This window comes from Oncorhynchus tshawytscha, linkage group LG04 (assembly GCF_018296145.1).
Source record: "Oncorhynchus tshawytscha isolate Ot180627B linkage group LG04, Otsh_v2.0, whole genome shotgun sequence".
Lineage (NCBI taxonomy): Eukaryota > Metazoa > Chordata > Actinopteri > Salmoniformes > Salmonidae > Oncorhynchus > Oncorhynchus tshawytscha.
Window position 1 is genome coordinate 69,549,113 of NC_056432.1, and position 24,731 is coordinate 69,573,843.

At 45.1% G+C, this 24,731-nt stretch overlaps 1 protein-coding gene across 1 annotated transcript in view; it reads left to right on the forward strand.

The window, feature by feature from the left end:
• Positions 1 to 24,731, forward strand: part of LOC112247419 (pleckstrin homology domain-containing family A member 7) — a 162,701-nt gene that overhangs the window by 126,242 nt on the left and 11,728 nt on the right. The window contains 14 exon segments of the mRNA XM_042321141.1: positions 1 to 132; positions 1,929 to 2,012; positions 2,369 to 2,488; positions 3,848 to 3,925; positions 7,869 to 7,937; positions 8,972 to 9,052; positions 9,198 to 9,347; positions 15,387 to 15,488; positions 15,611 to 15,722; positions 15,973 to 16,142; positions 16,262 to 16,453; positions 16,540 to 16,654; positions 16,900 to 16,994; positions 24,221 to 24,451. Of these exon segments, the coding sequence (XP_042177075.1) occupies positions 1 to 132; positions 1,929 to 2,012; positions 2,369 to 2,488; positions 3,848 to 3,925; positions 7,869 to 7,937; positions 8,972 to 9,052; positions 9,198 to 9,347; positions 15,387 to 15,488; positions 15,611 to 15,722; positions 15,973 to 16,142; positions 16,262 to 16,453; positions 16,540 to 16,654; positions 16,900 to 16,994; positions 24,221 to 24,451 (1,731 nt within the window).

Consider the following 24,731-nt stretch of genomic DNA (forward strand, 5'->3'; position numbering starts at 1 on the left):
AAACCACTGTCCCCCCACAGGCCACACACCCCCTCAGAAAGGGTGACGGTCAGGCCGCTGGATGAGGTGCCACCTGGGGAGTCGCCCACCGGCTCCAGTTCTCCTAGACGGGTGTTTTCTCAGCTCTCTAAGGTAGGACTCTGACCCACTGGGGTTTAAAGGGTTAAAGAGGCTGGTTTACCAGCCTGGAACTGTCACAAGACTAAATGTTTCACAGCTAAGGAACGTTCATCTTTCATAAAAGGGTTTCATTCTCACAGTTACTGAGGTCATTTTGTTTGTAGTAAATTTCCAATTCATCTCTGTCTTAGTGGAATAATAACTTTGACACATTAACCGTTAGAGAAAGGGCCAACCATGGGAAGATGAGCATGAGAAGTAGCCCTGCTGTAATTTCCCGGCATCTTCACTTTGATGCCGGTCACAAGCTCCGAAGGATTCACACAGTCCACACCCAGGCCCTCTACACAGGTGGTAGGGTGTGTGTGTGAGTGGGAGCCTCCCCATCGCCCATTCCTCCCATCTCCCAGCCCGGCCCGGCCCAGTCTCCGGGTTCAGACACACACCAGCCTGTGTGGCCATGTGTGTGTGAGTGGGAACCTCCCCATCGCCCATTCCTCCCAGCCCGGCCCAGTCTCCGGGCTCAGACACACACCAGCCTGTGTGGCCGTGTGTGTGTGAGTGTGAGTAGGAGCCTCCCCATCGCCCATTCCTCCCGGCCCGACCCAGTCACCAGGCTCAGACACACACCAGCCTCTATGGCCGTGTGTGTACGAGTGTGTGACCCCCTGTGACAAGGCACTGTCCTGCGCCATCCGCACCCTGTGCTGTCTCCCTGCTGGCTGCCACACCCCCACATGTGAGGCTGTCTTTACAAGGCTGCACCACACCAGCCTCCACGCAGCCCTTATCGCTAGCCCACTGTCCTCACGCCAAGTAAACAGAATGTCCCAGCCTCTGTTTCCTCATCATTCACCCATAACGCCAAGTCACTAATTATGTGTCTCAAATAGAACACTGCCGCTCCGCTCGCTCACAGAATAATCATAAACACTCAAAGAGGAGAAGTCTTTTTTTAATGAGCCATAGTGTGTGTGTGTGAGACCATCCAATAAAGCAAAGGTTTATGGGTACTACATTTAGTCTGCAGATGAACTTTGTTTTGGTGGATCCAGCATCTCTCAGACTGGTGATGTCTTTTTGGCTTGAGTGTGTATTTCAGGGCTGTGTTCCATGTACCTCTATGGAATATCACACAAGTGTGTGTGTGTGTGTGTGTTATTAGCGGCTAATTCAATTTGCCCAGGGCCTCTCAGCACCCTGTAAACATCTCCACTGTATCTCAACCATCAGCAAGGGTCTCTTTCTTCTGATCTTACATTTAAATTAAAAACCTATTATACAGCAAAAAAAGATTGGCTTGGGAATCTCTGAGGGAATGGCTCACAGTGCTTCTCTCGCTGATAGCAAACAAATGTTATTTTAAGAAGGCAGGTTGGGGATAATTTATGTGTAGTTAATTCAATCTCTTGTTGTTTGTGTCCTTTTAAGGTTCTGTGAAGGGCCTAGCCAAGGAATTCTGTGTGTTAAGCAAAAATGTCAAACCTTCCAAACCCTGTAGCAACTTAAACTGGGGGCACACTTTATTTCAAATAAGAGGAGGAAGGATGGAAATAAATACATGGATAGAAGAAAAAATCTGCTGTGTGCACAAATGAGTTTGTAAAGTTGCAGGCTTTCCTTTTAAGTTTGGGGTGCTGCTACATATCAGAATGCCCAGTAGCGGGGACAGAAAGCCAGGAACGAGCTGAACCACATTGCAGGCATATTCATCCTTGTACATGTTCATTTATGATTTGCCATACTGTTTGATCTGTGAAATGGGATATGTAGCCTAATAACTTGTTGATGTCTTTGTTTTTCCACAGACTAGTCAGCTGGAGAGACGGTCAATGCCAGCCATGGGCTACATCACACACACAGTCAGCGCACCAAGCTTGCATGGGAAAACGGTACAGCTTCTGTCTTGTTCATTTATCTTCATCACACACCCAGTTTAAACTATTATCTGCTTTAAATTCGGACTATTAAAGATTAATGCTGAAGGGAACTTCAATGTAATACATTTCAGTCAGAAAGCAGCACCATTTTCAGCTGGTGGATTCAGTGCTGTTCTGCTCTGAAGGGCCTTGTGTGGGTGGCGGGGAGAGAGGAGCAGGTATTGTAGTAGGATGCCTTGGCCCACAGCTCTCTGGGGTCTGAAGAGCTGAGCCCTCACTGCTGCCGCTCTGGTGGCCAGGTGTTGAAGTGCTCTCTCTCTGTCCCTCCCTCTCTTCCTCTCCCTGGCCTGGGCCTGACCCTACTGCAGCCGGAGGAGTTGACCCTGCTGCTCATTCAGCTCAGGAGTCACCAGGCTAAGATGGCTGGTGTCCACGGCGACGCCCTCCACCACCTACATCACAACGGCCTCCTAGGCCCCAGCCTGCAGGTCAGGCCCCCTCGTATCCTCCCCCCCTGCAGCCGCCCTGCCCTGCAGCCCCACTCCAATGAATTGTGGATCCCCAGCCCCCAAACAAATCCCCATCACCCGCAGTCTTTGTCTCTGCTAGTGTTTTGGTCCCAGCTCCATCATTCATTGGACTGTGTGGTGTGTTGGTCGTGTCTTGTTGTACTAGTGGCTTAGGTGCTCCCCTGTTAGCATGGACTGTCTGCAGCTATAGATACACCAGCCTGTGTTGTGTTTGAATGGACGGCCTCACTCATCTGTCGGCATAATGTAGCACTCCGTTGAGCCTTACAGAGACGTGTTTCATTTGATTTGTTGAAAAACAAACATCATGTTGCTCCCAAGCTTCATATCAAGCATGTTGCTTGTTGACTATGCACCATGCCTGTCTTCACATACATATACTGTAGCCTTATCTTCTGTTGTTTGAGGTCTTTGCAAACCTGGATAACTACAATGAGAAATGTATTTTTGACTTTTCTTTCACATTTCCCCTCTAAGTCCTGGTTGTGTTGAACTGTGTGTATCTGAGAGGTCACTCCTATTAGTGTAACGTGATCCTGGTAAACAGGCTGGCTCAGTAGTGTGTCTCCCTAGAGCAGGGGTAGGCAACTAGATTCAGCCGCGGGACGGTTTTTGTTGGAGCAAATGGAACCTAATTATAATAATTTGTACACTGAAAATGTTATTGTAGTGGAAGTAACCTTAATTACACTGAGTCATGATCACATATGTCTCTTTTTGGGAACAGATTTCCTAAATTCAACTGAATTCCTGGTGGTTTTACAGTCTCTTTTTTGACCAAAAAGAAAGAAAAGTGCCTGTTGCCGACCCCTGCCCTAGAAGAGCCAGTCCGAACACAGTGCACTGCTCTGTTCTCAGACCTGCACAACCACAGTGAAGCTGTAAAGATGCTCAATGACAACCATGCTCAGTCTCTCTCCATCATCACTTATGTTCTCTTCATCCTCATGTAGACATAATTCACCCATGCCAGAGATTTGGTGGCGAACTGAATTATAAGCAGTATACTGCCCTATGAAATGCTTAAGCTATTTGTGTAAGTGTCCCTAAACTATTTAGATAGCAGCCCTACACTACAATCTAGTTTGGTGTAAATTATCATAATATAACCGAATCAATCTGCCTGATTTTCTGTCCTATTTTGCCTCATAAATATTCCTTTGACTGTGGTGATATGATCTCTCCAATGAGAATGAAGTAGAGATATAGAGTTGTGCTGTAACAGCACCTGACTAGTCTTCCTATAGTATAGCCTCCTAGCATCCTTTGCAGCTTTCCGTCTTGTGATCTGTCTCTCCACTCCTCATTGTCTGTCAGGCAGATGATACTTACATGCAACTGAAGAAGGACCTGGATTATCTAGATCTGAAGGTGGGCCCCAAGAGAAAAGATCATGTAAATGATGATTTATCTCTCTTCTTCCTCTCTCCTCTGTAGCCTGCATCCTGCTCTTCCTTCCACTGTCTATAGTGTCAGTCTCTTCCTCATTCACACACCTTCTTCTGCTGCTCTCTCCTCTTCTTTCTGACCTCGTTCCTCAGGGCTGTGTGGTTTAGGTTGATGTTGGAATTTAAACTGTCTTCTGTGTGTTTTAACCTCTGTTGTTACTAATGCTCTGTATACTGAGAATAATGCTATGCTGCATTCATCTGTGTGTCTTTACTATCAATTCAGCAAAGAAAACAACTTGAGTGCAATATAATCTCATACATAAAATGATATGATTATCGGCTACAGTATAAATTATAACATTTTCTATATTGTGTCAAAGCTAGCTATCCTTGCAATTGGATAAAAGTACATTTGGAATAGTACATATTCAACCCTGAAAACATGGGGCCAAAATATCATACCTCCACTGATGGGAAGTGAAGTTTCAAGCAGCACAGTACTACATACATTTCACTTCCCATCAGGCAATGCTGCTAAAAGAGACCTACAATGGGCACGTTCGACATTGCAGCCGACATTAAAGGCGTGTCGAGACTGACTGATCTACAAATCACCTTGCATCCTAAATAACTACACAATATTATTTGTAGATCAGTCAGTCACAATTTACCCATGATACATCACGGATTTGATGCTCTCGAAACCGGAAAATGTCTTGCTGCTGTGCGGCTTCGTAGAATTCAGAGAATGCCAAGAGTGTGCAGAGCTGTCATCAAGGCAAAGGGTGGCTATTTGAAGAATCTCAAATATAAAATACACTGCTCAAAAAAATAAAGGGAACACTTAAACAACACAATGTAACTCCAAGTCAATCACACTTCTGTGAAATCAAACTGTCCACTTAGGAAGCAACACTGATTGACAATACATTTCACATGCTGTTGTGCAAATGGAATAGACAACAGGTGGAAATTATAGGCAATTAGCAAGACACCCCCAATAAAGGAGTGGTTCTGCAGGTGGGGACCACAGACCACTTCTCAGTTCCTATGCTTCCTGGCTGATGTTTTGGTCACTTTTGAATGCTGGCGGTGCTTTCACTCTAGTGGTAGCATGAGACGGAATCTACAACCCACACAAGTGGCTCAGGTAGTGCAGCTCATCCAGGATGGCACATCAATGCGAGCTGTGGCAAGAAGGTTTGCTGTGTCTGTCAGCGTAGTGTCCAGAGCATTGAGGCGCTACCAGGAGACAGGCCAGTACATCAGGAGACGTGGAGGAGGCCGTAGGAGGGCAACAACCCAGCAGCAGGACCGCTACCTCCGCCTTTGTGCAAGGAGGAGCAGGAGGAGCACTGCCAGAGCCCTGCAAAATGACCTCCAGCAGGCCACACATGTGCATGTGTCTGCTCAAACGGTCAGAAACAGACTCCATGAGGGTGGTATGAGGGCCCGACGTCCACAGGTGGGGGTTGTGCTTACAGCCCAACACCGTGCAGGACATTTTTCATTTGCCAGAGAACACCAAGATTGGTAAATTCGCCACTGGCGCACTGTGCTCTTCACAGATGAAAGCAGGTTCACACTGAGTACATTTGACAGACGTGACAGTCTGGAGACGCCATGGAGAACGTTCTGCTGCCTGCAACATCCTCCAGCATGACCGGTTTGGCGGTGGGTCAGTCATGGTGTGGGGTGGCATTTCTTTGGGGGGCCGCACAGCCCTCCATGTGCTCGCCAGAGGTAGCCTGACTGCCATTAGGTACCGAGATGAGATCCTCAGACCCCTTGTGAGACCATATGCTGGTGCGGTTGGCCCTGGGTTCCTCCTAATGCAAGAACATGCTAGACCTCATGTGGCTGGAGTGTGTCAGCAGTTCCTGCAAGAGGAAAGCATTGATGCTATGGACTGGCCCGCCTGTTTCCCAGACCTGAATCCAATTGAGCACATCTGGGACATCATGTCTCGCTCCATCCACCAACGCCACGTTGCACCACAGACTGTCCAGGAGTTGGCGGATGCTTTAGTCCAGGTCTGGGAGGAGATCCCTCAGGAGACCATCCGCCACCTCATCAGGAGCATGCCCAGGCGTTGTAGAGAGGTCATACAGGCACGTGGAGGCCATACACACTACTGAGCCTCATTTAGACTTGTTTTAAGGACATTACATCAAAGTTGGATCAGCCTGTAGTGTGGTTTTCCACTTTAATTTTGAGTGTGACTCCAAATCCAGACCTCCATGGGTTGATAAATTTGATTTCCATTGATCATTTTTGTGTGATTTTGTTGTCAGCACATTCAACTATGTAAAGAAAAAAGTATTTAATAAGAATATTTCATTCATTCAGATCTAGGATGTGTTATTTTAGTGTTCCCTTTATTTTTTGGAGCAGTGTAGATTGTGACTTGTTTAACACTTTTGTGGTTACTACATGATTCTCTATGTGTTATTTCATAGTTTTGATGTCTTCACTATTATTCTACAATGTAGAAAATAGTAAAAATAAAGAAAAACCATTGAATGAGTAGGTGTTCTAAAACGTTTGACCGGTAGTGTAAGCCCAATGCCAGCTTCAGCAGAATGACCTTGTGTGTTGTAATGATTCTACATTCTGCTATCAGCAATTCTCTTCCATTAACAACAGTACAAAGCATTTGATCCTCCTGAAGTGATTTGTATGTACAACACCACAAACCTTAATTAACTTTCTGTTTCTTGGAGTGGGGAGTTCTATTATCGATGTGTACATTCTGATGTAACACCTCTCTATTTCCTGTTTTAAAACAGATCAAAAGTATTGACCCGTTGATCGTTATGGTACACAATGTGTTAGAAAACACCCCACCAGGTTTTGGGTCCAGTTGGAATGTAAGGATGGTGTGCATACAAAGAGATTCCACTGCTTCTCCTAATAGAATGTGTATAATGCACTCCTCACCTGCCTGTGTTTGCTGTGATGAGTGGCCATGTTAGAAGAGAGTCCCACCGGTGACTGTAGTGCATAGCTTTGCCTGCTGGGTACTGTAGTCAATCATGGTGATGCTGTGTCAGTGTGTGCTGACTGACTGATGTGGACTCTGTCTCTGCTCTCTGTGAGGGGGAGTCCCATTGCATGCTGTTGAACCCTGGATTGCACTTTGTTTCAAAGCCTTCTTTTCCTTTTGTTTGTCTTGTAACCACTAAAGAGACGACCCAAGGGTGCTCTTTGAGAAACATCAATACTGATTATCATATAACACTTGTATTAGAATCAAAGCTATAAGGTCAACTAAATAATGTGTGCTTTGGTTATAATTGTAAACACACCTACATCTCTATGCCCTTTGAAATGTATCAACAGAAATCATTAGCTCTGTTTGGGCATTAAGTCATTTGAAATCTCTTCGCGAAAGACACTGAAATATATCTACAGTTTATATCAATTCTAACTGGGCCAGTTCACTGACGTCTCTGAGATATGTCTTTGGCCAAGTCTGATGTATCACTGTAACAGAGAGGATCTGAAGGAGGTGCCATATTTCCTGCTAGTTCCTCCCTTTCTCTTGGTTCATAAAGAGGACACGGTCGTTAACTAAACCCACGGACACACTGCCAGGAAAGAGCAGCTTTGTGGTTCTCCGTTGTGGCCTCTCTCTTAAATGCACAGATGCTGTTTTTGACCATAAATATATTTGCACAGCTTTTAAAGCAGTCGTATTGCATTGTCTTGTGCACACTACTACCCACGTCTTTTTTGTTGAATCATTTTTGCATACCTGTTCTACATTGTGGTTTCTGCCATCCCAATGTCCTTAGCAAGGTATCATGTCGTTGCTTGATAATTGCTGTAATGTTGTTGAGTGTTATCTATTGAATGTTGGTTTTAATATTTAGGGTAGTTGAACTTTTTTTTGCAACTATTACTGGGAAAAGTAAGGTTGTATTTGTGCCTTTGGGGCGTTGCAGGTTACAGGCCGTGAAACTCTAAAAGACAGACCATCGAGACCTGTTCAGATAGCAGAGAGCGATGTTGATGTAAGTATACCGGCCCCCCCCCCCTAACCAAAACTTGTCTGATAAACACCCAGTTTATCCATCTCTCTCCTTTTCTTCAACGTCTATCTTTTTTCACATCTTACAACCCACTACAGAGACAGTGAACTGAGGATTTGAGAAGTTGGTATTGTGTAGTTGTGGTAAACAGAGGGTGTGTAGGGAGGGAACGGAGCAGAGCGAAGATGCAGCACTGTGGGGACAGACAGCTTCACTGTTAAAGCCTGAGAGTATCGACGAGGGATTTTATTTCCAGCTCTCAGTTTAAAGGGAAAAATACATGTAATGGGATTTTAGACGTAGAGCTCTTAAATTTTTCAGTTTGATTTCTGTCATCCAGCCTTTTTAATTCTTTGTTTGCTCAGAATGGAGGTAAATAAGCTGGATGTCTTGGCTTTTCATCATTAGCATTGTTCCAGTTTAACAATTTATAAGAATTTGCTGGTGAATTTGTTTGAACAATGAATATTTCATGCAATTAAAACAACAATATACGTCTGTGAAATAAAAAACAGCTTAATTATTAATTGAACAGAATGATAAATAGAACTCAAGAATAAACACTCAGTGTGTGAGAAAGATTGTAAGCTAGGCAGTCTTGTTTTGTTTTCAGAAACATATAACCCATTTCTGCTGGGAAACAAATCTGCCAGTCTCAATAAGCACTGTTCTCTTAAAGTCAATTTCAAAATATGGATTTTTGATTATGATTACTTATAATGGGCATTACCATTCCCCACAAGCAGACAGTATACAGCTTTATTTCTTTATTTTTCACACAGAGAAGATGAAAAGAGGTCCTCAGGGCATTTCAAAGAGATGGGTCTTATTGACATATTTACAGACAGAGCAGACTACAGTAGACTATCAATTCATTCTGCTGGGCACTGTGGTTTGAATAGTGTTTACCAGAAGCTGCTGGGCAGAGGGTCCCTGTTCTAGCCATAGACTTAGTCTTCTTAATAGACCTTATCAATCTCTGTTCTCTGTGCTGCCTGCTGCTGTTCCCTGTGCAGGTGAAGTTAAGCCGACTGTGTGAACAAGACAAGATCCTTCAGGAGCTGGAAACAACGATACGCACGCTCAAGGAAGACAAGGTATTGGGTTTCCTGTGTTTGTTTGTGTGTGTGTGTGCACATGTTTGTGCACGTGTGTGTGCCTGGGTATGTATATGTGTGTATTAGCTCCCCCGTATGGTCTCGTGGTGAATACCCCACGCCCTCGTGGTGTCCTGTCCTACAGGACAAGTTGGAGTCCGTGCTGGACGTGTCCCACCAGCAGATGGAGCAGTACCGGGACCAGCCGACCCACCAGGAGAAGATATCCTACCAGCAGAGACTACTGCAGGAGGATGTGGTGCACATCAGAGCTGAGATCTCTCAGGTGTCCACGGTAAGGCCTGCTCTGTCTCACCTAACACAGCCTGGCTCACTGGTTTGGACATAGCTCCATTGACTGACCACACAACCTCCCTCTGTCTTTCTCACTCTCTTACTCTCTATCTCGCTCCCTCTCTCTTACTCTTTATCTCGCTCCCTCTCTCTTACTCTCTATCTCGCTCCCTCTCTCTTACTCTCTATCTCGCTCCTTACTCTTACTCTATCTCGCTCCCTCTCTCTTACTCTCTATCTCGCCCTCTCTCTTACTCTATCTCTTACTCTCTATCTCGCTCCCTCTCTCTTACTCTCTATCTCTATCTCCTCCCTCTCTTACTCTTTATCTCGCTCCCTCTCTTACTCTCTATCTCGCTCCCTCTCTTACTCTCTATCTCGCTCCCTCTCTCTTACTCTTTATCTCGCTCCCTCTCTTTACTCTATCTCGCTCCCTCTCTCTTACTCTCTATCTATCTCCTCTCTCTTACTCTTTATCTCGCTCCCTCTCTTACTCTTTATCTCGCTCCCTCTCTTTTACTCTTTATCTCGCTCCCTCTCTTACTCTTCTATCTCTCTTACTCCCTCTCTTACTCTTTATCTCGCTCCCTCTCTTACTCTTTATCTCGCTCCCTCTCTTACTCTTTATCTCGCTCCCTCTCTTACTCTTTATCTCGCTCCCTCTCTTTACTCTTTATCTCGCTCCCTCTCTCTTACTCTTTATCTCGCTCCCTCTCTTACTCTTTATCTCGCTCCCTCTCTCTTACTCTTTATCTCGCTCCCTCTCTTACTCTTTATCTCGCTCCCTCTCTTTACTCTTTATCTCGCTCCCTCTCTCTTACTCTTTATCTCGCTCCCTCTCTTACTCTTTATCTCGCTCCCTCTCTTACTCTTTATCTCGCTCCCTCTCTTACTCTTTATCTCGCTCCCTCTCTTACTCTTTATCTCGCTCCCTCTCTTACTCTTTATCTCGCTCCCTCTCTTACTCTTTATCTCGCTCCTCTCTCTTACTCTTTATCTCGCTCCCTCTCTTACTCTTTATCTCGCTCCCTCTCTCTTACTCTTATCTCGCTCCCTCTCTTACTCTTTATCTCGCTCCCTCTCTCTTACTCTTTATCTCGCTCCCTCTCTCTTACTCTTTATCTCGCTCCCTCTCTCTTACTCTTTATCTCGCTCCCTCTCTCTCTCTCTTACTCTTTATCTCGCTCCCTCTCTTACTCTTTATCTCGCTCCCTCTCTTTTACTCTTTCTCGCTCCCTCTCTTACTCTTTATCTCGCTCCCTCTCTTACTCTTTATCTCTTTATCGCTCCCTCTCTTACTCTTTATCTCGCTCCCTCTCTCTTACTCTTTATCTCGCTCCCTCTCTTACTCTTTATCTCGCTCCCTCTCTTACTCTTTATCTCGCTCCCTCTCTTACTCTTTATCTCGCTCCCTCTCTCTTACTCTTTATCTCGCTCCCTCTCTTACTCTTTATCTCGCTCCCTCTCTTACTCTTTATCTCGCTCCCTCTCTCTACTCTTTATCTCGCTCCCTCTCTCTTACTCTTTATCTCGCTCCCTCTCTTACTCTTTATCTCGCTCTCTTACTCTCTCTCTTACTCTTTATCTCGCTCCCTCTCTTACTCTTTATCTCGCTCCCTCTCTTACTCTTTATCTCGCTCCTCTCTCTTTACTCTTTATCTCGCTCTCTTACTCTTTATCTCTCTCTCTTACTCTTTATCTCGCTCCCTCTCTTACTCTTTATCTCGCTCCTCTCTCTTACTCTTTATCTCGCTCCCTCTCTTACTCTTTATCTCGCTCCTCTCTTACTCTTTATCTCGCTCCCTCTCTCTTACTCTTTATCTCGCTCCCTCTCTTACTCTTTATCTCGCTCCCTCTCTTACTCTTTATCTCGCTCCCTCTCTCTTACTCTCTATCTCGCTCCCTCTCTCTTATCTCTTTATCTCGCTCCCTCTCTCTTACTCTATCTCGCTCCCTCTCTTACTCTTTATCTCGCTCCCTCTCTTTACTCTTTATCTCGCTCCCTCTCTCTTACTCTTTATCTCGCTCCCTCTCTCTTACTCTTTATCTCGCTCCCTCTCTTACTCTCTATCTCGCTCCCTCTCTCTTATCTCTCTATCTCGCTCTCGCTCTCTTACTCTCTATCTCGCTCCCTCTCTCTTACTCTCTATCTCGCTCCCTCTCTCTTACTCTCTATCTCGCTCCCTCTCTCTTACTCTCTATCTTGCTCCCTCTCTTACTCTTTATCTCGCTCCCTCTCTTACTCTCTATCTCGCTCCTCTCTCTTACTCTCTATCTCGCTCCCTCTCTTACTCTTTATCTCGCTCCCTCTCTTACTCTCTATCTCGCTCCTCTCTCTTACTCTCTATCTCGCTCCCTCTCTTACTCTTTATCTCGCTCCTCTCTCTTACTCTTTATCTCGCTCCCTCTCTTACTCTTTATCTCGCTCCCTCTCTTACTCTTTATCTCGCTCCCTCTCTTACTCTTTATCTCGCTCCCTCTCTTACTCTTATCTCGCTCTTTATCTCGCTCCCCTCTCTTACTCTTTATCTCGCTCCCTCTCTTTATCTCTTTATCTCGCTCCCTCCCTCTCTTACTCTTTATCTCGCTCCCTCTCTTACTCTTTATCTCGCTCCCTCTCTTACTCTTTATCTCGCTCCCTCTCTCTTACTCTTTATCTCGCTCCCTCTCTCTTACTCTTTATCTCGCTCCCTCTCTCTTACTCTTTATCTCGCTCCCTCTCTTACTCTTTATCTCGCTCCTCTCTCTTACTCTTTATCTCGCTCCCTCTCTCTTACTCTTTATCTCGCTCCTCTCTTTACTCTTTATCTCGCTCCCTCTCTCTACTCTTTATCTCGCTCCCTCTCTCTTACTCTTTATCTCGCTCCCTCTCTTACTCTTTATCTCGCTCCCTCTCTTACTCTTTATCTCGCTCCCTCTCTCTTACTCTTTATCTCGCTCCCTCTCTTACTCTTTATCTCGCTCCCTCTCTCTTACTCTTTATCTCGCTCCCTCTCTCTTACTCTTTATCTCGCTCCCTCTCTTACTCTTTATCTCGCTCCCTCTCTTACTCTTTATCTCGCTCCCTCTCTTACTCTTTATCTCGCTCCCTCTCTTACTCTTTATCTCGCTCCCTCTCTCTTACTCTTTATCTCGCTCCCTCTCTTACTCTTTATCTCGCTCCCTCTCTTACTCTTTATCTCGCTCCCTCTCTCTTACTCTTTATCTCGCTCCCTCTCTCTTACTCTTTATCTCGCTCCCTCTCTTATCTCTTTATCTCGCTCCCTCTCTCTTACTCTTTATCTCGCTCCTCTCTCTTACTCTTTATCTCGCTCCCTCTCTTACTCTTTATCTCGCTCCTCTCTTACTCTTTATCTCGCTCCCTCTCTTACTCTCTATCTCGCTCCCTCTCTTACTCTCTATCTCGCTCCCTCTCTTACTCTTTATCTCGCTCCCTCTCTCTTACTCTTTATCTCGCTCCCTCTCTTACTCTTTATCTCGCTCCCTCTCTTACTCTCTATCTCGCTCCCTCTCTTATCTCTCCCTTTATCTCTTTATCTCGCTCCCTCTCTTACTCTTTATCTCGCTCCCTCTCTCTTACTCTTTATCTCGCTCCCTCTCTTACTTACTCTATCTCGCTCCCTCTCTCTTACTCTTTATCTCGCTCCCTCTCTTACTCTCTATCTCGCTCCCTCTCTTACTCTTTATCTCGCTCCTCTCTTACTCTTTATCTCGCTCCCTCTCTCTTACTCTTTATCTCGCTCCCTCTCTTACTCTTTATCTCGCTCCCTCTTACTCTTCTCTCTTCTATCTCGCTCTCGCCCTCTCTCTTACTCTTTATCTCGCTCCCTCTCTTACTCTTTATCTCGCTCCCTCTCTTACTCTTTATCTCGCTCCCTCTCTTACTCTTTATCTCGCTCCCTCTCTCTTACTCTCTATCTCGCTCCTCTCTCTTACTCTCTATCTCGCTCCCTCTCTCTTACTCTTTATCTCGCTCCCTCTCTCTTACTCTTTATCTCGCTCCCTCTCTTACTCTTTATCTCGCTCCCTCTCTCTTACTCTTTATCTCGCTCCCTCTCTTACTCTTTATCTCGCTCCCTCTCTTACTCTTTATCTCGCTCCCTCTTACTCTCTTACTCTCTATCTTACTCTCTATCTCCTCTCTCTTACTCTCTATCTCGCTCCCTCTCTCTTACTCTCTATCTCGCTCCCTCTCTCTTACTCTCTATCTCGCTCCCTCTCTCTTACTCTCTATCTCGCTCCCTCTCTCTTACTCTCTATCTCGCTCCCTCTCTCTTACTCTCTATCTCGCTCCCTCTCTCTTACTCTTTATCTCGCTCCCTCTCTCTTACTCTCTATCTCGCTCCCTCTCTTACTCTTTATCTCGCTCCCTCTCTCTTACTCTTTATCTCGCTCCCTCTCTTACTCTTTATCTTACTCTTTATCTCGCTCCCTCTCTCTTACTCTTTATCTCGCTCCCTCTCTTACTCTCTATCTCGCTCCCTCTCTCTTACTCTTTATCTCGCTCCCTCTCTTTACTCTTTATCTCTCGCTCCCTCTCTCTTACTCTTTATCTCGCTCCCTCTCTTACTCTTTATCTCGCTCCCTCTCTTACTCTTTATCTCGCTCCCTCTCTTACTCTTTATCTCGCTCCCTCTCTTACTCTTTATCTCGCTCCCTCTCTTACTCTTTATCTCGCTCCCTCTCTTACTCTTTATCTATCTCGCTCCCTCTCTCTTACTCTTTATCTCGCTCCCTCTCTTACTCTTTATCTCGCTCCCTCTCTCTTACTCTTTATCTCGCTCCCTCTCTCTTACTCTTTATCTCGCTCCCTCTCTTACTCTTTATCTCGCTCCCTCTCTCTTACTCTTTATCTCGCTCCCTCTCTTACTCTCTATCTCGCTCCCTCTCTCTTACTCTCTATCTCGCTCCCTCTCTCTTACTCTCTATCTCGCTCCCTCTCTCTTACTCTCTATCTCGCTCCCTCTCTCTTACTCTCTATCTCGCTCCCTCTCTCTTACTCTTTATCTCGCTCCCTCTCTCTTACTCTTTATCTCGCTCCCTCTCTCTTACTCTTTATCTCGCTCCTCTCTCTTACTCTTTATCTCTCCCTCTCTTACTCTTTATCTCGCTCCCTCTCTTACTCTTTATCTCGCTCCCTCTCTCTTACTCTTTATCTCGCTCCCTCTCTCTTACTCTTTATCTCGCTCCCTCTCTTACTCTCGCTCCTCTCTCTTACTCTTTATCTCGCTCCCTCTCTTACTCTTTATCTCGCTCCTCTCTCTTACTCTTTATCTCGCTCCCTCTCTTACTCTTTATCTCGCTCCCTCTCTCTCTTTATCTCGCTCCCTCTCTTACTCTTTATCTCGCTCCCTCTCTTACTCTTTATCTCGCTCCCTCTCTCTTACTCTTTATCTCGCTCCCTCTCTCTTACTCTTTATCTCGCTCCCTCTCTCTTACTCTTTATCTCGCTCCCTCTCTCTTACTCTTTATCTCGCTCCTCTCTCTTACTCTTTATCTCGCTCCCTCTCTCTTACTCTCTATCTCGCTCCCTCTCTTACTCTCTATCTCGCTCCCTCTCTCTTACTCTTTATCTCGCTCCCTCTCTCTTACTCTCTATCTCGCTCCCTCTCTCTTACTCTCTATCTCGCTCCCTCTCTCTTACTCTTTATCTCGCTCCCTCTCTCTTACTCTCTATCTCGCTCCCTCTCTCTTACTCTCTATCTCGCTCCCTCTCTCTTACTCTTTATCTCGCTCCCTCTCTCTTACTCTTTATCTCGCTCCCTCTCTCTTACTCTTTATCTCGCTCCCTCTCTCTTACTCTTTATCTCGCTCCCTCTCTTACTCTTTATCTCGCTCCTCTCTCTTACTCTTTATCTCGCTCCCTCTCTCTTACTCTTTATCTCGCTCCCTCTCTCTTACTCTCTATCTCGCTCCCTCTCTCTTACTCTTTATCTCGCTCCCTCTCTCTTACTCTCTATCTCGCTCCCTCTCTCTTACTCTCTATCTCGCTCCCTCTCTCTTACTCTCTCTTTATCTATGTTTCTCTTGCTTCATGCAGGAGATGGAGAATGCGTGGAATGAGTACAGCAGCCTGGAGAGAAATGTAGACTGGTTGAGGACAGCCCTGGAGGGCCAGATGAACCGCAGTAGTCTCTCTCAGGTCAGGATCGCACCACAACCACACCACTGCAAACACATACTCTCGTACAGATTCCCAGAGGGATGGGAACAACACCTGTCATGTTTGTGTTCATGGTTGTTTGTGTGTTTGTCTATGAGCAGAAGGAGAAGTCCCAGATCAAGAGGGAGTTGTGGAGGATTGAAGACGTAATAGCAGGCCTCAGCTCCAGCAAAGCCAACTACCAAGTCACCATCTCCTCTGTGACCAACCCAGGTGAGAGGAGTGCTGTGGCTCTGCCTAAGCTTGCCTCTACTAACACACACTGGAGCTCAGGACGAGCTAGAGAGAGAAATGGACGCTACTTGTCATGTGCTTATATATTTACAGGGTACAAAATGGATGAGTTGATTATGGTCTATATGTGTATTTGGCTTTTGTGGGTGTGTTATTATCTTGTGTAATTTTAACGTGTAAATTGTGTGTGTTGGGGGGGTGTTTTATGTGTGTGTTTTTGTGCCTCTAGAGAGAAAACTTGTGCCTTCCGTGTCGCAATCGTCAGTGCCTTCTCTGTCTGCCAGTCCCTCCCTGGGAGAGATGAGACTGGCCCAGCAGCACAGCCCCCACCTCAGCCCCACAACCCCCACCTCCACCCAGCACACCACCGCAGCCCTCCCCATATCTGTGTCAAAATGGGTGAGTGGCCCCCACTCCTCTCCCACTCGAAGGACATAGTGTTGAATGTTAACCTATCTGATAGTAAATGTGGTTGAATATGATGGTAAAGGTCATGCTGGTGTTTGTTTTCTCTGCAGGCAAATGAGGGCGCCCCTCCCCGACCACCACTACCTCAGCTATACAGTCCTGAGGACCACGCCCCCGCCGTGCCTCCGCTGCCCAGGGAAACCAGCGTCATCAGACACACGTCTGTACGAGGCCTCAAACGGCAGTCTGACGAACGCAAGCGGGACAGGGAGATCGGCCAATACACCAACGAAGACAACAAGGTGTGTGCTTGGAGAGAGCTATGGAGCTGTGTGTATGTGTGCCTGTGTGTCTGTGTGGTACTGATCTCTGTCTCTGTGGGTGTCAGGTGGAGCTGCGCACCTTCCTGAGTGAACCTGAGCTTCTGGGAGTGGGAGGGTCTGGTCACATGAGGATGGGGGCCTTGGGGCATGATGGTGGCTACCAGACCCTGCCAAGCAGAGGTAAGTAGCTCTAGGTCCAACACATGTAATGCACCTTGATGTAAAGTGGAATAACATGTTTGTTTCTTTGAAGAAGTCTTACTCTTCAGAATAAGCAAACATCTTGAAAGACCAAACAGCTTTCAGTTTTTTTATAGTGTTCACACCAGCAGCAAATATGTGCTTTGTAATGTTCCCACTGAACATGCTTTGGCTCTTGTGCTCACTTGGGAGTCGTGTTTTCATATTTGCTGTCTTTCTCTCAGGGCCGGTTGGCTCCTCATCCAGGCTAAATCAGTCCACAAACATCTCCTCATATGTTACCCTCAGAAGAGGAGCCTCAGCCGCCTCAGGCCTGAAGGTAAGACTCCAACTATTTCTGACTGACTAGGAGTCAAGAGACAAGGTGGAGAGGCAGCACAAATATTGTTTATAAATCCTGTCATGGCTTTTACTTTTGTGGAGCTGAGACAAGCTGACTTGATTAGATGCAGCATCTAGTACAAAACGCTGAGTACATGGGCGAAAACTAGGATATTTTCCATGAAGAAAACTTTTTACTTATTCCAGCTGGCCAACAGTATTGTTATAATAATCAAACAAGTTTAGAAGTTTAAATTGCTATTGAGGAAAAATGTAGGCTAGTGTAGTAGTATAAGTACATACTGTATTACAGCTATGGGATAATAGCCGCTAGTTGTATAGTAACAGTAGAATTACTGACTGCAGTAGTAGTAGTAGTAGTAGTAGTAGTAGTAGTAGTAGTAGTAGTAGTAGTAGTAGTAGTGTGTGAATGTAGTAGTAGTAGTAGTGTGTGAATGTAGTAGTAGTAGTAGTATTAGTGTGTGAATGTGGTAGTAGCAGGCCAAGTAGTAGTAGTAGTAGTAGTAGTGTGTGAATGTGGTAGTAGCAGGCCAAGTAGTAGTAGTAGTAGTAGTAGTAGTGTGTGAATGTGGTAGTAGCAGGCCAAGTAGTAGTAGTAGTAGTAGTAGTGTGTGAATGTGGTAGTGGCCAATGTAGTAGTAGTAGTAGTGTGTGAATGTGGTAGTAGCAGGCCAAGTAGTAGTAGTAGTAGTAGTAGTGTGTGAATGTGGTAGTAGCAGGCCAAGTAGTAGTAGTAGTAGTAGTAGTAGTGTGTGAATGTGGTAGTAGCAGGCCAAGTAGTAGTAGTAGTAGTAGTAGTGTGTGAATGTGGTAGTAGCAGGCCAAGTAGTAGTAGTAGTAGTAGTAGTAGTGTGTGAATGTGGTAGTAGCAGGCCAAGTAGTAGTAGTAGTAGTAGTAGTAGTGTGTGAATGTGGTAGTAGCAGGCCAAGTAGTAGTAGTAGTAGTAGTAGTAGTGTGTGAATGTGGTAGTAGCAGGCCAAGTAGTAGTAGTAGTAGTAGTAGTGTGTGAATGTGGTAGTAGCAGGCCAAGTAGTAGTATTTTGATATATAGAGTGGTGTTGCTGAAGCAAGGAACACAAATAACTATAACTCAGAAGTAGGTGAAATATTACATTTTTTATTATTTTTATTTTACCTTTATTTAACCAGGTAGGCCATTTGAGAACAAGTTCTCATTTTCAACTGCGATCTGGCCAAGATAGATCAAAGCAGTGCGCCACAAACAACAACACAGAGTTACACGTGGGATAAACCAACGTACAGTCAATAACACAAAAGAGAAGTCTATATACAGTGTGTGCAAATGAGGTAAGATTAGGTAGGCAAGGCAATAAATAGGCCATAGTGGCGAAATAATTACAATTTAGCAATTAAACACTGGAGTGATAGATGTGCATTCATCTTCTGCACAAGTAGCGATACTGGGGTGCAAAGGAGCAACAAACAAACAAAAATAACATGGGGATGAGGTAGTTGGGTGGTGTCACGGCCGTCGTATGGAGGGGACCAAAGCACAGCGTCATGTGAATACATTCTTCTTTATTTAATGAAGAACAAGAAGAACACTTAAACAAAAAACAACAAAACCATTAAGACGAACGTGACCTCTATATAAACAATGTGCAAACGTGCAACATAGCATAGACACCTAGATGAAAACAACCCCATAAATCTACAAAAAACCCTAGACAGTACAAACACCCTAGAATAAGACAAAACACACATATCACCCATGTCACACCCTGACCTAACCAAAATAATAAAGAAAACAAAGAATACTAAGGTCAGGGCGTGACAGGTGGGCTATTTACAGATGGGTTGTGTACAGGTACAGTGATCGGTAAGCTGCTCTGACAGCTGATGCTTAAAGTTAGTTAGGGAGATATAAGTCTCCAGCTTCAGTGATTTTTGCAATTTGTTCCAGTCATTGGAAGGGAAGGCGGCCAAGCAGGAGTTGGCTTTAGGGGTGACCAGTGAAATATACCTGCTGGAGCGCGTGCTACGGGTGCTGCTATGATGACCAGTGAGCTGAGATAAGGCTGTGCTTTACCTAGCAAAGACTTATAGATGACCAGGAGCCAGTGGGTCTGGCGACGAATATGTAGCCAGCCAACGAGAGCATACAGGTCGCAGTGGTGGGTAGTATATGGGGCTTTGGTGACAAAACGGATGGCACTGTGATAGACTATATCCAGTTTGCTGAGTAGAGCGTTGGGGGCTATTTTGTAAATGATATCGCTGAAGTCAAGGATCGGTAGGATAGTCCGTTTTACGAGGGTATGTTTGACAGCATGAGTGAAGGATGCTTTGTTGTGAAATAGGAAGCCGATTCTAGATTGAATTTTTGGATTGGAGATGCTTAATGTGAGTCTGGAAGGAGAGTTTACAGTCTAACCAGACACTTAGGTCTTTGTAGTTGTCCACATATTCTAAGTCAGAACCGTCCAGAGTAGTGATGCTAGTCGGGTGGGCTTGTGCGGGCAGTGATCGGTTGAAGAGCATGCATTTAGGTTTGCTTGCATTTAAGAGCAGTTGGAGGTCACGGAAGGAGTGTTGTATGGCATTGAAGCTTGTCTGGAGGTTTGTTAACACAGTGTCCAACAATGGGCCAGAAGTATACAGAATGGTGTCGTCTGCTTAGAGGTGGATCAGAGAATCACCAGCAGCAAGAGCGACATCATTGATGTATACAGAGAAAAGAGTCGGCCCAAGAATTGAACCCTGCAGCACCCCCATAGAGACTGCCAGAGGTCTGGACAACAGGCCCTCCGATTTGACACACTGAACTCTATCTGAGAAGTAGTTGGTGAACCAGGCGAGGCAGTCATTTGAGAAACCAAGGCTATTGAGTCTGCCGATAAGAATGCGGTGATTGACAGAGTCGAAAGCCTTGGCCAGGTCGATGAATATGGATGCACAGTATTGTCTTTTATGATGTTGTTTAGGACCTTGAGCGTGGCTGAGGTGCACCCATGACCAGCTCGGAAACCAGATTGCATAGCAGATAAGGTATGGTGGGATTCAAAATGGTCGGGGATCTGTTTGTTAACTTGGCTTTCGAAGACTTTAGATAGGCAGGGTAGGATAGATATAGGTCTGTAACAACTTGGGTCTAGAGTGTCACTCCCTTTGAAGAGGGGGATGACCGTGGCAGCTTTCCAATCTTTAGGGATCTCAAACGATGCAAAAGAGAGTTGAACAGGTTAGTAATAGGGGTTGCAACAATTGCGGCAGATAATTTTAGAAAGAGAGGGTCCAGATTGTCTAGCCCAGCTGATTTGTCCAGATTTTGCAGCTCTTTCAGAACATCAGCTATCTGTATTTGGGTGAAGGAGAAATGGGGGGGGCTTGTGCAAGACCACTCTAAATATTTAGAGTGGTCTTGTGAAGCAAGGCACACTGATTAGTGATTCTCATTCATGGAATGTGTTCCCCTACTTCTATAATTTGACATTTCTGAAAGTTCCACGGCAGTTAATTCAACAGTGTGAAGTTAGCTTAATTAAGGTAGGTGATACGGTTACTAAAACAGCTGTAGCTCGTGATTGGTGTAAGTTATTCCTATTCTGATTTCTGATTTGAATAGCTTAGAAGTAGACTAAGATTTCGTACTCTCTAAGTTGTTGTCCTAGTGGTTGGGAAAGTGGTCAAAACGGCAGCGGTTTCAAAACATTGAGAGAAAAAAATTGTTGATGCGGTTACTAAAGCAGCTGTGTGGTTTGATTGGTCAAATATATTTCTGTTCTGGTTTCAAATTTAAATAGCAGAAACACAGACTAAGATTTCCTTCTCTATGTTTTTGTCTAAATTGTTGGGAAAGTCACATTGTTTACAGTGAATAGAATCTTGGAAGTCTGGGAGTTTTTAACAACGAGAGCTTTAGAATATTGAAGAAATCCCATTAAAGTGGCTGATTTTTTGGGGGGGACGACAAAAAGCTTAATAGTTTAAAAAGTATGCATTTTATCAAAAGGCTGTGTCCAAGAATACTATTCGAGACCGGTATGCATGTTTTAAAGTTTGAATGGGGTTTCTCGGCCTGCACGTTTGAATGGCGTATGAAAAATTGTGTTCCAAAGAAAAAATCTAAAATAAGTCAGGACATTATTTAAAATGTGACTTCTGAGCAAGACACATTAAAGAGCAACTGCCCCTAAAAAACAACTTCTCATTTAGAAAACAGCCTATATGGCCTAAATATGAGTCAGAAGTATTTATTCTACTGTCAAAATGTATTACAAAGTATAAATAGAATACTTTTGGTCATAAAGTCAGTCTCACTCAAAACTGAGTTTTGTCACAATGTAAATGAAGGTTGGTTTTATTAAAGTCCTGTCCACATGCCCACGGCTGGTAGCACACAAGTATAATCAGTTCAGAGTGCAGCTGCACACGACCTGATCATAATGCCCTTGGTAAATGTGGTTTGACTTTGCGTATCCCTATGGGACAATATGTAAAAATTCCAATAGCTCAATGACTTAAAAACCTCAAAACACTATAAATTGTAGAAATTCATATCCAACTATTAAAAGCTAAAAGGTATGCAACATAAAAATATTGTCTCATTTACGTTGAGTAGTTAAGTAGCCCAGAGATAGGCTATCCAAAGTCAACCCAATTTTGCCACGGTCGTACACCAGCCGGATTAAGCTAATTGGCGAAAGAATTGGACTCTTTCCACCTGCGAACACACACACACACACAAAACACCCACATCAAACTACACCCCGAAATCAACTCACTTTTAAATTCAGTCATGGCCGCTAGCATTTCTTAATGAACCAAATCTCAAACGAGGCCAAATCAGGAATTTCAGCCGCCTTTTAATCATCTACAACTTGAGGGGGTGCAAGACAGCCTATGCAATGCTAATGAATGACTGGTTTAAAGACAAGCTCCGGAACAATGGCGACCACTAAGTATTTTTAAACCTCCCTGCTTTGGGCTTGATGTGTCAATATGTAGATCATACATGCATAATATGAGAAGAATGACTTAGTTCAATTCGCCACGAAATCCTGAGTTTGAAAGCAAAACATATTCTGGAAGCTGTGCTGCGACATTTTACCTACATCGTTCCCCACGTGGGCCAGCTCCCTAGAAATTCAAGTTCTAGCCACGACCGCAAGATGCACACACAGCAGAGCCTGAGAAATAGCAATGATGTGGTGCACATATCTAAATGACCAAAAGTACGTGGACACTCGTCGAACATCTAATTCCAAAATCATGGGCATTAATATGGAGTTCATCCCATCTTTGCTATAACAGCCACAACTCTTCTGGGAAGACTTTCCACTAGATGTTGGAACATTGCTGCGGGGACATGCTTCCATTCAGCCACAAGAGCATTAGTGAGGTCGGCCACTGATGTTGGGTGGTGTTTGATGGGGTTGAGGTTAGGGCTTTGTGCAGGCCAGTCAAGTTCTTCCACACCGATCTCAACAAACCATTTCTGTATGGACCTCGCTTTGTGCACGGGGCATTGTCATGCTGAAACAGGAAAGGGTCTTCCCCAAACTGTTGCCTCAAAGTTGGAAGTACAGAATCGTCTAGAATTTCATCGTATGCTGGGGTGTTAATATTTCCCTTAACTGGAACACCCACCCCCTAGCCCGAACCACGAAAAACAGCCCCAGACCATTATGTCTCATCCACCAAACTTTACCGTTTACACTATGCATTCGGGCAGGTAGCGTTCTCCTGGCAACCCAGATTCGTCCGTTGGATTGCCAGATGGTGAAGCGCGATTCATCACTTCAGAGAATGCATTTTTCCACTGCTCCAGAGTCCAATGGTGGCGAGCTTTACACCACTCCAGCCGATACTTGGTATTGCACATGGTGATCTTAGGCTTGTGTGCAGCTGCTCATCCATGGAAACCGATTTCATGAAGCTCCCGACAAACAGTGCTGATGTTGCTTCCAGAGTCAGTTTGGAACTCAAAAATGAGTCTGGGAACCGAGGACAGCACTCGGCAGTCCCGTTCTGTGAGCTTGTGTGGCCTACCATTTTGCGGCTGAGCCGTTGTTGCTCCTAGACGTATACTATTCACAATAAGATCTCTTACAGTTGATCGGGGCAGCTCTAGCAGGGCAGAAATTTGACAAACTGACTTGTTGGAAATGTGGCATCCTATGACAGTCTCGCGCTGAAAGTCACTGAGCTCTTCAGTAAGGCCATTCTACTGCCAATGTTTGTCTATGGAGATTGCATGGCTGTGTCCTCAGTTTTATACACCTGTCAGCAACGGGTGTGGCTGAAATAGCCGAATCCACTAATTTGAAGGGATGTCCACATACTTTTGTATATACAGTGTATGTTTCGTAGTACACAATTTTCTGGGACCACTTTTGGCTCGTGAGCGCAGCTTTCAGATCTACTGGCTAAAAAATATACAGGAGAACCTCTTTAATGTTGCAACATGGACCGAGATCTCATCGTCTGGGAGTGCAGGCCAAGATTAAGCTAGAAACCCTATTCAAACATTTTTTTTTTTACCAGGCAAGTCAGAACAAATTCTTATTTTCAATGATGGCCTAGGAACAGTGGGTTAACTGCCTGTTCAAGGGCAGAACGACAGATTTTGTACCTTGCAGCTCGGGGATTTGAACTTGCAACCTTTCGGTTACTAGTCCAATGCTCTAACCACTAGGCTACCCTGCCACCCCTTTGAGGATGGTGAAGTCATGAATTACATTTTGGATGGTGTTTCAATACACACAGTTACTTCAAAGATACAGAATGGAGCTAAGCAGAGGCAAAATCCTAGTGGAATACCTGGTTCAGTCTGCTTTTCTGTCTCGTTCAGTCTGCAATGCTCTAACCACTAGGCTACACTGCCGCCCCATACCAGTCTGGAATAGTGTTGTATACAGCTTTTTATCAAATGTATACTTTTTAAACTATTACCTTTTTTTGTCCTCCCCCCAAAAAAACATCCACTTTAATGGGATTTCTTCAACATTCTAAATTTCTCGTTGTTAAAAACTCCCAGACTTTTTTGCATCTTGATCTAATGTAAAATTATGGTGGCACCTAAACTCTCTTTAATCTCTCCTTTCTTTCCCTCCTGCTCTCCCTCTCCCTCTCTGTCTCCCCCTCTTCCTTTGCCATCCTCTCCCCTGCTCCCTCCCTCCCGCTCTCTCTTGCTGGTGTCGTGAGCTGTGTTAATTTATACCCTCCCTCCCTCCTCTCAGGAGAGACCAAAGAGTGCCTTGGAGCGTCTGTACTCTGGGGATGTGCTGCAGCAGCAGAGCAGGGGGAGGATGAGTGCTGAGGAGCAGCTGCAGAGGATGAAGAGGCACCAGAAAGCTCTGGTCCGCCAGCGCAAGAGGACCCTGAGTCAAGGAGAACGCCAGGCCTCTTCATCACGAGCTTCCTCCTCCTCATCATCACAGCAACGCCCGCTTTCCGCAGACCTGGGCTCAGTACGTTAGAGCTACGCCTCACACGCCTAAAGCATGACGATTAGAGCTACAGCTACAATGCATGCAGAAGTAACAATGCATGCGACCACTAATACATTTCAGTTGCGTAGGGTTTTCATAGTGCCGTTGATGTGAGTTTGAGTGTGTGAGTTGGCCTGAACTAGCTGGTGCAGCAGGTAAGTGGGTGTGAGAATTGACTGCTGTGATTGTGTGAGAGGTGAGAGGTGAGAGATGCAGGTGGAACTCCTGGTGTTCTCACCTAGGAAGTGAAGGGCTATGA